We start from the raw sequence: 15,195 nt of genomic DNA on the forward strand, positions 1-15,195 counted from the left end.
TCGTCACCTGTGAATCTAAGATGTTTAAGAGGCATTGGCGGTTGTCCAAAGGTGTAAAATATTTGGCCATTTCAGTACACTTGAAAGCGACAGCAACAATTCAGCGGCAGCCATCAACTCACATGCAGAACCATAGGTGAAGGGCTTAAGCATTTCACTCTTATAGTGCCCCTGTGTAGTATAATTATCTCCTGCACCATCATCAGTCCACACCTTGAACCTGTCCCAGTCATTCAATACATAAGACAGAATGTTCCTCCGGATATCAAGAGTGAGCCTGATATGGCCGTGCAATATGTAACACAGAGAATGGAAAAGGTAGGTGCCATCTCCGGGCATGGAAACCAATCGGTAAGTGACAGTTCTTTGATCGATGGTGATCACCTTGATAGACATGTTAATGGGGTTATGGTTGGAACGATAAAGAAAATGGGTACCTGAACAATGTAAACCAGTGTTTCCCAAACTCGGTCATGGTGAACCCCTGTGGCTGCAGGTTTTTGTTACAACCAGCTTCTGTTTTTAATTGAACTCCTGGGCTAATTAAGTCAACTAATATTTCCCAAGTTCTGTGTTTAGGGAACAATATCGAAATTAGAAAATTAAGTTTGCTAAAAAAAAAAAATATTAAAATGTACCAAGCAGTTATATAGGAATAATGTTTTTTGTTTTTTTTAAGAATATTTCCATCTCGATTTTCATTCTACTTTTCTAGGTCTTCTAATTGTTTAATCCTCTTTAATAAAACCACTGTGTGCGTCCAGGTGTCCGTGTGTGTGTGTCTTCTGGTGAATTGCACATGCGCGGACCACGCCACGCATCGCACCGTGCCCCGACCATGCGCACGGCACCATGGACGTACACACACTGGAAGCTGGACACACAGTGAATGGCCTTGCCACGGCCGCGCATTATAAGAAATAAAGGACACCATTGCTGGGGAGAGTGCTGATTGGGTAGTCGCAGCCGTGCACATAAAATCCGTTGCTGGGGAGACGCCACACATAAAATAATCAACTGCACGCCAGCACAGATTAAATTACTTGCTGAGGAACTAAACAGTACTTGCTGGGGAGATGCCACGGGCACGATTATCAGCTACATGCCACACATTACATCAGTTGCTGGGGACACCCTGCTGATTGCCCACTGTTGTGACAGAAAATTAAAGTCATATTACGGATATCAAAGCCAGTATTACTGTCAGAGAAAATTACAAGCATTTTATGGAAATACAAACGAGTATTACTGCGAGAGAAAATTAAAGACATACAATACAGGGACACATATTACAGCCACATTAAAAGCCAGTATTACTGTAAGAGAAAATATTACGGACGTATCTACTAACAACATGCCACCCAAAAAGGACACGTCAAGTAGGACAAAAGACACAGACAATCAAATCCTATATAAGTAACATCTCCTGGAAGAACAGTCAGCTCAACAAGTAAACATCAACAAAAGAAAGGCCGAAAGACAAAGAATAATACAAACAAAAAGATCGATTGAAGAAAAAGAAAATGACCGTCAGAAAAATGCTAAAAGAGAAAGACTCAGAAGAGCAAACCTTTGAAAACGTTAGCATTTACTTGCCAGAACCAGTATTCAGCTACAGTCAGTTATATGTTGCATTATCAAGAGTTAGAAGTTAACTAACATTAATTTTATTGCTAACATTAATTTTATTTTAATTTTTTTCATTTTTTTTCATTTTTATTACTATTTAATTTAATATTGTTTCTTTGTATCAGTATACTGCTGCTGGATTATGTGAATTTCCCCTTGGGATTAATAAAGTATCTATCTATCTATCTATCTATCTATCTATCTATCTATCTATCTATCTATCTATCTATCTATCTATCTATCTATCTATCTATCTATCTATCTATCTATCTATCTATCTATCTATCTATCTATCTATCTAAGTTTTCCAGATGCTGTTGTCAAGGTTGTAGATGGTCCTGAACAAGGCAAACTGTTGCCAAACTCAGAGAGAATATTTACAAGAAATGTTGTCTATAATGAAATTGTACAGAAAAATTTAATGAGGTAAAAAATAGAAAATTTTCCCTAAATATCTTCTTCAGATATTGTTTCTTACAGATTGTTACAAAGTTTTACACTAAGGCAATATTAATTATACTTACTGTATTGTCATATACGTTTCTATTTTATTTTTATTATTATTTTACTTTGGAAGCTTCTGGCAAAAATATTTTTGACAAAAAAATTAAGACAAGAAACAAGAATGAGGTCAAGGTCCTTGCCATTTAATATAGACTGTTCCTACTAATGTTTATGCACTACTGTTCTAGCGCCCATTATTGTAACGGGCTTAATGTCTAGTTAATGTATTATTTAGCTAAAGTACTTGCAGCCGTTGATTATTCAGTGTTGTTTGCCAGTGTGTCTGCTTTGCTCGTTTTAAATTGTCATTATTAAGATACAACAAAGGGGGAAAACTGCACAGAGAAAAGGCAAAGTATAATGAAATCAACAAAAGAGAGTTTTCAGTGTTGTTTGCCAGCGTGTCTGCTCTGCTCGTTTAAGCATTTAAATCTATATAAGGCAGGCAGCCAACTACGTGGGAGGCCGGGGGACGCAGGACGCAACCCTGCCTCACACGGCGACCGAGCTGCAGGCCATGGACATATATATGTACGTAAGTAGGATTCAGTTATGGCCATTACACATGGAATTTCGAAATAAAACCTGCTTAACTTTTGTAAGTAAGCTGTAAGGAATGAGCCTGCCAAATTTCAGCCTTCTACCTACACGGGAAGTTGGAGAATTAGTGATGAGTGAGTCAGTGAGTGAGGGCTTTGCCTTTTATTAGTATACTGTAGATTTAAGTTACTAGATTTTCATATGTATCTTTAGAATATAGATGAGCTTTACCTTAAGTATCTCTTGAGTCAAAATAACATAATCACAGAGTAATCACGGTGTAATTTTGATACACAAGTTATGTTTGTTTTTCTTTTTTTACTTTCAGGTGATGATGATGTATTTGTTTATCCTCCTGCTATCATTAAGTATCTAAACAGAACACCAAATGTCACCAGTTATGTTCATGGAAATCTCTGTGTCCGTGCTAGAGTTTTCCGCAGTGGGAAATATCAAATAAGCCAGCACTTGTACTCAATGAATGTCCTGCCTACATTTGTATCAGGTGGTGGATTCATCATTCCAGGCATATTGATTCCATCTCTCTATCGTGCTGCCACAGTTCTGCCTGTCTTTCCTCTAGACGATGTCTATTTTGGATTTCTAGCCATTAAAGCCAACGTAATCTTGAAGCATGGACATGGGTTCTATTGCTTTGGGTTAAAGTTTGATGCTTGCAAATATCGAAATGCACTGATTGTACACAGCACACTTGAAAACAATGCAAAGGGAATGTCACCAAGAACACTCTTGAACATATGGGGAAGAGTGATTATACAAAAAAATTGTATAGAAGTATGAATACAAGTTTGGGGAAACAAATTATAATTTTTAATTATATTTTTATATCCCCTTCATATGAAATGTAAAAAGGAAAATAGGAAGTCCAAAAGAAGAAACTCGATTTTTTTTCTTTTCTTTTAAACTTTTTAGTTTTATTTACAAATACAGTGAATATATTTTCATAATTTAATAATGGTATATTTATATTAAACTATGCTTTGAGTGGGTCCTGAGTGGTCAGCTACAAGAGCAATATTGCCTAAAAAAGAAGAGAAGAAAGATGAAATTTGGTAATTGCTTCTGACAGTTTCTGAACTGAATGGTAAGAGAATGCTAATAATGTGTTTTTATTCATTAAAATGTTGAAATCAAATAAAAACACTTTACTCTTGGGTTTCATTCTCATTCATTTAAAAAAAATTCTCTTCTACTGAGACAGATTCTTTTTGCATTCGTGAGAATTGAGCTAACAGGTCTGTCAGTGTGCCATCTTGGTAAAGTGAAAGGCAATCAAGATTAGTATTATGCATTGAAACATCCAAGACTTTATAGATTATTAAAGTGAATGTTGTTACACCAGATAGACTCAATGAACTTAAAGATCTGTCTTGTTTTCCTTTGAATTAACCACAAACCTATCTGATATTTCTTCTCTGGCAATTTATCTTTGGTTCTTCAAATAGTGTTTGTTTTTTATTCTGTACTTTCAACAATAATCATTTGATGTAATTATCATTTGTAGTGCATATTAATTTACATTAAAAAACAATTGATAATATATAAACATTTATTATCAATGAGTCCAGAAAAAATGGACACTGTCTCAAATGTGTTGGTCATTTAATATGTGAAAATGGTGCTGGATCTCTAGACCTCTTTGATAGATAGATAGATAGATAGATAGATAGATAGATAGATAGATAGATAGATAGATAGATAGATAGATAGATAGATACTTTATTAATCCCAAGGGGAAATTCACATAATCCAGCAGCAGTATACTGATACAAAGAAACAATATTAAATTAAATAGTAATAAAAATGAAAAAATAAATAAAAAGAAATAACTTTGAGTAATGTTAGCATTTACTCCCGGGTGGAATTGAAGAGTCGCATAGTGTGGGGGAGGAATGATCTCCTCAGTCTGTCAGTGGAGCAGGACAGTGACAAAAGTCTGTCACTGAAGCTACTCCTCTGCCTGGAGATGACACTGTTCAGTGGATGCAGTGGATTCTTCATGATTGACAGGAGTTTGCTTAATGCCCGTCGCTCTGCCACAGATGTTAAACTGTCCAACTTTAATCCTACAATGGAGCCTGCCTTCTTAACAAGTTTGTCCAGGCGTGAGGCGTCTTTCATCTTTATGCTGCCACCCCAGCACACCACGCGTAGAAGAGGGCACTCGCCACAACCGTCTGGTAGAACATCTGCAGCATCTTACTGCAGATGTTGAAGGATGCCAACCTTCTCAGAAAGTATAGTCTGCTCTGACCTTTCTTACATAGAGCATCAGTATTGGCAGTCCAGTCCAATTTGTCATCCAGCTGCACTCCCAGATATTTATAGGTCTGCACCCTCTGCACACAGTCACCTCTGATGATCACAGGGTCCATGAGGGGCCTGGGCCTCCTAAAATCCACCACCAGCTCCTTGGTCTTGCTGGTGTTAAGGTGTAAGTGGTTTGAGTCGCACCATTTAACAAAGTCTTTGATTAGCTTCCTGTACTCCTCCTCCTGCCCACTCCTGATGCAGCCCACAATAGCAGTGTCATCAGCAAACTTTTGCATGTGGCAGGACTCCGAGTCATATTGGAAGTCTGATGTATATAGATTGAACAGGACCGGAGAAAGTACAGTCCCTGCGGCCCCTGTATTGCTGAACACAATGTCAGACCTGCAGTTCCCAAGACGCACATATTGAGGTCTGTCTGTAAGATAGTCCACAATCCATGCCACCAGGTGTGAGTCTACTCCCATCTCAGTCAGCTTGTCTCTAAGGAGCAGAGGTTGGATGGTGTTGAAGGCGTAGAGAAGTCCAAAACATAATTCTTACAGCACCACTGCCTCTGTCCAGGTGGGAGAGGGATCGGTGTAGCATATAGATGATGGCATCCTCCGCTCCCACCTTCTCCTGGTATGCGAACTGCAGAGGGTCGAGGGCATGGCGGACCTGTGGCCTCAGGTGGTGAAGCAGCAGCCGCTCCATGGTCTTCATCAGATGTGACGTCAGAGCAACAGGCCGGAAGTCATTCAGCTCACTAGGACGTGATACCTTTGGGACAGGGTGATACAAGATGTTTTCCAAAGCCTTGGGACTCTCCCTGTTCCAGGCTCAGGTTGAAGATGCGCTGTAGAGGACTCCCCAGTTCCAACGCACAGGCCTTCAGCAGTCATGGCGATACACCATCTGGACCCGCTGCTTTGCTGGCACAAAGTCTTTTCAGCTCTCTGCTCACCTGGGCTGCTGTAATTGTGGGTGGGGATGTCTCACCTATGCTGGTATCAGCAGAAGGATGGTTGGAGGATGCAGTACTCGAGGTGAGAGTGGGTTAGTGATCAAACCTATTAAAGAAGTTGTTCATTTGGTTTGCTCTCTCCACGTCTGTCTCGATGGCGGCACCCGCTTGAGCTGCAGCCAGTGATAATCTTCATCCCATCCCACACTTCCTTCATGCTGTTGTTCTGCAACTTCTGCTCCAGCTTTCTCCTGTACTGCTCTTTCGCGCCCTGAGCTGGACTCGAGTTCCTTCTGCACGCTTGAGCTCATGCTGATCACCACCTTTAAAAGCCCTTTTCTTCTGGTTCAAAAGGCCCTTGATGTCACTTGTAATCCATGGCTTGTTGTTAGCATAGCAGCGTACTGTTCTTACTGGAACTACAATGTCCATACAGAAGTTGATGTAATCAGTTGTGCATTCAACAGCCTCTTCAATGTTCTCACTATGTGACCCAAGCAATATATCCCAGTCTGTAGTTCCAAAGCAGTCTCTCAGAGCCTGCTCTGCCTCAGGGGACCACTTCCTGAATGAGCGTGTGGTTGTAGGTAGCGCCCTCACTCTTGGTTTGTATTGAGGCTGAAGCAGAACCAGGTTATGATCTGCTTTCCCAAGCGCAGGCAGCGGGGTGGCGCTGTATGCGTCTTTAACGTTTGCATACAGTAGGTCGATAGTCCTGTTTCCCCGAGTGTTACAATCCACATACTGGGAGAAGGCAGGTAATGTTTTGTCCAGCGTTACATGGTTAAAGTCTCCAGCGATTAGCACAAGTGCCTCAGGGTGCTGCGTTTGTAACTTAGCAACTGCGGAATGGATGATGTCACTGCTATCTCGCGTTAAACGAGGGGATGTAAACAATAACAACAATCACGTGTACAAACTCTCTGGGCAAGTAATAGGGGCGCAGACTTACGGCCAACAGTTCGATGTCCCTGCAGCAAGTGGAGATTTTAACGTTTACATGTCCTGAGTTGCACCACTTTGTATTGACATAGAGAGCGAGTCCTCCTCCTTTCTTCTTTCCACAGGTACTTGCGTCTCTGTCCGCTCTAACTGTGCTAAACCGGGTAGCTCCACGTTAGCATCTGGGATGGTAGTTGTTAGCCACGTTTCACTAAAACACAGCAAGCTGCATTCTCTGTAGGTTCTGACATTTTTCACCAGCACAGCCAGTTCGTCGATCTTATTTGGTAGTGAGTTCACATTTCCCAGGATCACAGAAGGCACCGACGGTTTATAACGCCATTTTCTCTCAAGTTGTCTCGATTTAATCTTATCTTTTATCTTTGCGCGGCTCGGCTGCCCCGATATCGTCTTCTTACCTCGTCAGGTAAATAAGGAACCACACCGGCATAAGCATTTCTTCTCAGTGCTTTAAGCTGACTACTTGAATAGGCGATTCTCGGAGTGTAAAATCCATGTCAAATAGTAAAATAGTAAAAGTGTCAGGGAGCAATTCCACATAAAAGAAAGTGGTAGAAGTGATCAGTGAAATAGAGAAAAATAGAGATAAAAAGGTAAAAAGATAAAGTCATATACGGAGCCCAACATGGTGCTAGTCCCAAGCCTAGATAAATAGAGAGGGTTAGAGTCAGGATAGGAATTAAAACTGTAGCCAAAACATTAATGATGGAATGAATCCAATCAGCTTCAGAAAATGCTAGTGCATACCCCTTAGGTGACACGCAGTGGCCTTGCATGACCCTTGTGGAAACTGACCACGGGTGAGCCTGGCTAAAGATGTTAGTTCAGAAGAAGGAGACTGAGAAGGAAAGAAAAGGGTAAGTTGAAGGTAAGAGTGGGGACAGTGAATCAGCCCCAGCTACAGACCAAATGTATAAGGGGGCATTTACAATGCCAGGGGTGGGGGCATGGAGTGATTAATTTCTCAAAATCCAACATGTAATAGTATTCCCGATAGCAGGACTGATGCATTAAATAATTTGAGAGTGAAGAAACAGAAAAAGAGTGCTTCCCCTGGTGAGCGCAATGATCCCAGTCAGTGTTGCCAGGTCCTGGAAATATTCCAAACCTAATCATAGCTGAAAACCCACTAAATGATGCTCTAGACCAGCATCAATCACGTCAATCGCGATCGACCGGTAGATCAGAAAGGTAGTGCAGGTAGATAGCGCTGCATTCAAAAATTTTTTTTTTTTAAATGTTAGTCTATCATATATCCTCCCTATGGCATTTGCCACTTGATTGACATACAGCCAGTCTGAGATCTGTTTTCTTCTAACACACTGGTCATGTCATCCCGCACGCAGGATCAAACGCCCGAGCTACTGCAAAACACCGGCTATCTAAGTGATCTAGTAAGCCTTCCAATTTATAGTGACTAAAGAAGGGATTTAAAAAAAATTGTTGGGTATGGACTGGATTTGGAATTGGAAGAGGATTTTCTTCCCTCACAATGTCACAATCGTAGTTGCTATTTCAAAGTAGGAAAATGTGTAAAGGCATTTTCGAACTGTTCATAAAAACTACGAAACTGACTTCCATCTGAAGCGATCTGAGAAAGAGAAAGGAGAGGGAACTAAAATCACAGTTACATCATTTTTCAGCCATCATTTTTCACTCAGCTGAATTCAAAAGCAAAGGCAGACACACCAAAGCATCGTTGCCCAGGCGAGTCACTCGATCATTAAGCATAAGAAGTCCATCCAAGATGGAGAGATGATAAAAGAGGCCTTCGTTGAGGCAGATGGCTAGGGAGAAATTCCTGCTGAGATTTCAAGACCCCTGGCCGGAGAAAAAGAAGTTTCTCCTTGTCATTAAACAAGCAGAATAGAATCAACTTATTAACGATCAATGGCTGCTAGACTTGGCATTTTTTTTTCCGATCTGACCAACATGTTAAATGAGCTTAATTTATGGCTGCAAGGAAAAGACAAAACCATGGTCAATATGATTAGCTCAGTTAATGCTTTCAAATGAAAAATGCAACATCTGTCCTCAAAGCTGCAGCGCCTTTATTTGGGGAACATCCAAAATCTTGCGTCAGAGCTGGAGACGCAATGGAAGGTGTGTGCGCAACATGACAACATATGCTACACAAAGCAGATTGAAAATTGTCTGTCAGACTTTGACAGACGGTTTCAAGACTCAGCTTTACTTGACTTTATATATTCTGCCACTGACTTTATATAATCAGGTTTTGGTGTTATATATTCTGAAGACTGACTTTGAATATTCCGAAAATCATATTTGCCTGTTTGGCACCCCATATAAATTATACTCACTGAGTGCAAGGGAAAAAAATAAAATGTAGTATATAAATTATTAAACAATAAAACATTAACATGTAAGAAGTAAAGATAAATTGAGCAGTACTCGAGTGCTTTCGGGTAAAGCACATTTTAAAGGCGCTATAACACAACAGGCAAGTAGCACTAACAGCAGCTTAAATGTGTTTGGGATCAAATCTCAGATCACAGGGCAGATCCCTTGTGAAAGGCGCTACACGACGCTGTGGTATAGAAATTACATTTTCTATGCAATCCTGCAAATTTCTGCCTGACAACTTTGCACTACGTGCCTAAGATTTAAGGGAAAAATTATTCTGAGAAATGTGGATGCTGCCCTTCCGTGCTTAATGGGCAGAAGGTCCAAACAATTCCCAAGTCCAAAACTTAACATGAAGAGGTTGGTACATCTTTTTAGATGTAAATCCTCCATCTTCTTAAAATAATTCATCACAAAAGCAACCTTGAATGTTGCAGTGTTTTCGTGACCTGAACTCACCTTAAGGGAGAGTAGGTAGTCATGCAGCGCAATTTACAAAAAGAGTTTTGCTTCAATGGCGCCGATTACACTCATTCACAAAGATTTCCATTCTCCCAGGAGCCGAGGGGGATTTGAAGTGTCACAAACAGTACAAGAAGAGAGGACGCTGCCCGAAACTGCAAAGCTCTCAACCCAGAGGAGCAGCCTGACATTCCGAGCCTGCCAGCGTCCACTTTGTTCTCATGACCCCTCGCCACTGAAAGCGTTGTCGTCTTCACATTGTTTACAGCTCGGCGCAGGTAAAAAGTAGAAAGACGCAAAGCAGTTTAACTCATATCTTCTACTATCAATTGCTGCCAATTAAAAAAAAAGTTATAATCTGGCAGTTTCCGCGACAGTCACATGGATGAATAAATAAAACTTCTCTGTCAGAATGTGCCTAGCGGCGGGCGGCTCAGTGCTGGAGTCCAGAGAGGAGGGCTGGGAGAGGACGATGCAGGGCACTCTTCTATGGCATAGATTGGCATGTTTGTTTTTACTTCTTTTCAATATCAGTAAAATAACTCTCACACAAATTATAACAATTAGTAAAGATAATATAAAAATGGCATCCACAAATGAAGTGATTAGTTCCTGTATTATAATATGTTCTGTGGTCATATGTAATTTCCGTTTCGCGTGGTCATACGTAATTTACAAACATGAAAAGAATTTTATATATAGGCCTATAGATATATATATACACTGCTCACAAAAATTAAAGGAACACATTAGATACATCAGATCTCAATATGAAGTTGGATATCTATACAAATAACGACAGGGCAATGTCTTAGGAACAAAAGGATGCCAAGTCTTTTAATGGAAATAAAAGTTTTCTGCCTACAGATGGCTCAATAGTGTAGACACCCTAAAATCAGAGTGAAATGAAGATGTGGCAGGCTAGTCCAATTTTTCTAAAACTTAATTTCTGCTACTCAAAATGCTTTTCAGTATCTTGTGTGGCCCCACGAGCTTGTATGCATGCTTGACGTCGGGGCATGGTCCTAATGAGACGACGGATGGTGTCTTGTGGCATTTCCTCCCAGATCTGTATGAGGGGCATCCCTGAGCTGTTGTACAGTCTGAGGAGCAACCTGGCGGCGCCTAATGGACCGAAACATAATGTCCCACAGATGTTCTATTGGGTTTAAGTCAGGGGATCGTGAAGGCCATTCAATTGTTTCAATTCCTTCATCCTCCAGGTACTGCCTGCATACTCTTGCCACATGAGGCCGGGCATTATCGTGCATTAGGAGGAAACCAGGACCTACTGCACCAGCGTAGGGTCTGACAATGGGTCCAAGGATTTCATCCTGATACCTAATGGCAGTCAAGATGCCGTTGTCTAGCCTGTAGAGGTCTGTGAGTCGCTCTATGGATATGCCTCCAAGATCATCACTGACCCACCACCAAACCAGTCATGCTAAACGATGTTACAGGCAGCATAATATTCTCCACGGCTTCTCCTGACCCTTTCACGTCTTTTACATATACTCAGGGTGAACCTGCTCTCATCTGTGAAAAGCACAGGACGCCAGTTGTGGACCTGCCAATTCTGGTATTCTATGGCAAATGCCAATTGAGCTCCCTGGTGCTGTGCAGTGAGCACAGGGTGCAGTAGACATTTGGGCCCTCAGGCAACCCTCATGAAGTCTGTTTCTGATTGTTTGGTCAGAGACATTCACACCAGTGGCCTGCTGGAGGTCATTTTGTAGGGCTCTGGCAGTGCTCATCCTGTTCCTCCTTGCCCAAAGGAGCAGATACTGGTCCTGCTGATGGGTTATGGACCTTCTATGGCCCTCTCCAGCTCTTCTAGAGTAACTGCTTGTCTCCTTGAATCTCCTCCATGCCCTTGAGACTTTGCAGGGAGACACAGCAAACCTTCTGGCAATGACACGTATTGATGTGCCATCCTGGAGAAGTTGGACTACCTGTGCAACCTCTGTAGGGTCCAGGTATCACCTTGTGCTACCAGTAGTGACACTGACTGTTGCCAAATGCAAAACTAGTGAAGAAACAGTCAGAAAAGATGAGGAGGGAAAATGTCAGTGGCCTCCACCTGTTAAACCATTCCTGTTTTGGGGGTCATCTCATTGTTGCCCCTCTAGTGCATCTGTTGTTAATTTTATTAACACCACAGCAGCTGAAACTGATTAACAACCCCCTCTGCTACTTAACTGACCAGATTAATATCCCATAAGTTTCATTGACTTTATGCTATACTCTGATTAAAAAGTGTTCCTTTAATTCTTTTGAGCAGTATATATATATATATATATAGTGAGAGATGGCCGGCAGTTTATCCCGGCCAACACCCCAAGGCCGCTAGATGGAGTCCTTCCTGCAACATGGAGGTGCCCCAAATACATGCAAGGCATCATGAACAATGGAGTTTGGCTTCACAGCCCTGCTGGATACCATAGGGGCCACCAGGGGACGCTGCAGGGAGGCAAAGGGATTTATATTTTCCTTATAGCACGGAAGTACTCCCTAGTCACGGGGACGAAAGAAATGAAGTATTTCCAGGCTGAAGAAAAAGAAGAATTTTCATCTGACCCGGAAATACTATGGAATCACATGGACTGAAGGACAGAAGCACTTCTGTGTCGCACACTATAAAAAGGACTATGGGAAACCCAGCAGACTGAGCCGGAGTTGGGAGGGAGTGTGACAGAACTGCTGGGTGAAGAGGAGGATTGATTATTGTTGATTTATTAATATTATTGTGTTGATTATTGAGTATTGTGAAGGTGGAGGTGCTTTGTGCACAGTATAGAAGAAATTAAAATTACGTGTGAACATGTTGTCTGCGGGTTTGGAGGAGCTATATATTATATATATTATATATATATAATTTTTAATGTAGGTAGATCATTTCGACCTGGTCATTTTAAAAGTAGCTCGCAAGCCGAAAAAATCTGGGCACCCCGATCTAAATTTTTGTCTCATCTTTTATCAGAAAAAAGCACCAAATTGTTCATTGTTTTTTACTTAACTTTTTGTTCCATCCTGGTCTTTCCTTTCCATGTTGATGCAAAATTTTTAAATAAACAATTACTTTTTTTTATATCTTCTTCTTCTTTTTTTCCCCACCTGGTAATGTGGCAGGGTTTCCTCTGTGGACTGTACACCGCTGTGTGTGCCGCAAGGGTTTGAATTTAACTAATGATGTTTCTCCATGCTGGGTAGTCCAAGGTGATATCTTTGGCATCCTGGAGGCTTAGTCAACGGATCTTCAAATCCTCCAGTATTTGTTTTGTCCAAATCTTTTTTGATGCTGTTCTTTGCACCTTCCAACTCTGTGGTCATTTTCGCCATAGCAATTTGTATGGCGTCCAGTTCTGGTCCATGTGGCATGCCTGTCCAAACCCATATTAAACTAAGAAATGTTAAAACATATTATTACATTATACATGTCTTTGCAAAATTAAAATTTATTTATGCCTTATTACATATATCTCAAGCTTCACACTTAAACTCTATGTGTTGTTTTTCACTTATTTATACAAATCTCAGTAAAATATCAAACATTGCTAATGTACACACATAAACTGCTCAAAAAAATTTAGGTACACTTTGAAAACACATCAGATCTCAATGGGAAAAAAAATCTGCTGGATATCTATACTGATATGGACTGAGTAATGTGTTGGGAACAAAAGGATGCCACATCGTTTGATGGATAGGAAAATTATCAACCTACAGAGGGCTAAATTCAAAGACACCCCGAAAATCAAAGTGAACAAATGATGTAGCACTCGTCCATTTTGCCGAAATTACATTGCAGCCACTCCAAATTGTACTCAGTAGTTTGTATGGCCCCCATGTGCTTGTATGCATGCCTGACAATGTCGGGGCATGGTCCTAATGAGACAACAGATGGTGTTTTGGGGATCTCTTCCCAGATCTGTACCAGGGCATCACTGAGCTCCTGAACAGTCTGAGGTGCAACCTGGTGGCGTCAGATGAACCGAAACATAATGTCCCAGAGGTGTTCTATTGGATTCAGGTCAGGCGAGCGTGGGGGCCAGTCAATGGTATCAATTTCTTCATTCTCCAGGAACTGCCTGCATACTCTCGCCACATGAGGCCGGGCATTGTCGTGCACCAAGAGGAACCCAGGACCCATTGCACCAGCATAGGGTCTGACAATGGGTCCAAGGATTTAATCCTAGTACCTAATGACAGTCGAGTTGCCATTGTCTAGCCTGTAGAGGTCTGTGCGTCCCTCCATGAATATGCCTGCCCAAACCATCACTGACCCACCGCCAAACTGGCCATGCTGAACGATGTTACAGGCAGCATAACATTTTCCACGGCTTCTCTAGACCCTTTCATGTCTGTCACATGTGCTTAGGGTGAACCTGCTGAAATCTGTGAAAAGAACAGGGACACCAGTGGTGGACCTGCCAATTCTCATATTCTATGACAAATGCCAATCGAGCTCCATCGTGCCAGGCAGTGAGCACAGGGCCCACTAGAGGATGTTGGGCCCTTAGGCCACCCTCATGAAGTCTGTTTCTGATTGTTTGGTCTGAGACATTCACACCAATGGCTTGCTGGAGGTCATTTTGTAGGGCACTGGCAGTGCTCATCTTGTTCCTCCTTGCCTAAAGGAGCAGATACCGGTCCTGCTGATGGGTTGAGGACCTTCTACAGGCCTGTCCAGCTCTCCTAGAGTAACTGCCTGTCCCCTGGAATCTCCTCCATGACTTCGAGATTGTGCTGGGCGACACAGTAAAACACTCTCAGAAAAGAAGGCAGTCACAGACACATGATGGGAGTTCAGAAAAATCTTTATTACACAGCAGTGTGACAAAAAGACTTCAGCATAGAGCAAACCAGAGAGTGCATCGTTAAATATTACATCTCTTATCATCTATGCAAAAAAATCTTACAGTTATTCCTACCATTACCTAATGCCCATCTTTTTATTTCAAACGTATTCCTTGAACAATTACTAGGGATGGCTGGATTAATATTAAAGTATCGATGCTTCTGATCCTGATCTTTGAATTTAAATATTGGTGTTCACATTAAAAGTATTGATATTTCATATTTTCAATAGTATACATGTTTAATAGAAATTATTTTTAAAATCATTTAATGATGAGAGAATGACTATTAAATTCTCTTTTTAGTAAGGAGCATCTTACATATATAGTTTAATGAATGGGCATAATTTTAAATAAATTTACAAACTTTATATATTTATTATGTATATTTTGTAAAAAAAAACTATTACTTGCTATTAACTTTACTTCACTTGGGCTGAAAAATAGTGCTAAAAGTGTTAGTCCCAAGAGTTGCCAAGGCAATGTTATAGCCACATCTTCTCCTCTCGCCAGTAGGCGTGCCTAATAACAATGGCATCTCGTAAAAAGTTTTTCAGTAATCCAAGTGTTGCACGCTCTTGACAGTGATACAATCAGTGATGTTTATGAGTTAAACTGAAAGTGAGTCTGATGAATCTG

The 15,195-nt window shown here is 41.1% G+C and overlaps 1 protein-coding gene across 1 annotated transcript in view; it reads left to right on the forward strand.

The window, feature by feature from the left end:
• Nucleotides 1-4,180, forward strand: part of LOC120517071 (N-acetyllactosaminide beta-1,3-N-acetylglucosaminyltransferase 3-like) — a 100,846-nt gene extending 96,666 nt beyond the window's left edge. The window contains exon 3 of the mRNA XM_039739154.1: nt 3,002-4,180. Coding sequence (XP_039595088.1) covers nt 3,002-3,474 — 473 coding nt within the window. The 3' untranslated portion in view covers nt 3,475-4,180. The remainder of the gene's footprint in view (nt 1-3,001) is intronic.
• Nucleotides 4,181-15,195: the final 11,015 nt, after the last annotated feature.

Source organism: Polypterus senegalus, chromosome 1, assembly GCF_016835505.1.
Source record: "Polypterus senegalus isolate Bchr_013 chromosome 1, ASM1683550v1, whole genome shotgun sequence".
In the NCBI taxonomy this organism is placed as follows: domain Eukaryota; kingdom Metazoa; phylum Chordata; class Cladistia; order Polypteriformes; family Polypteridae; genus Polypterus; species Polypterus senegalus.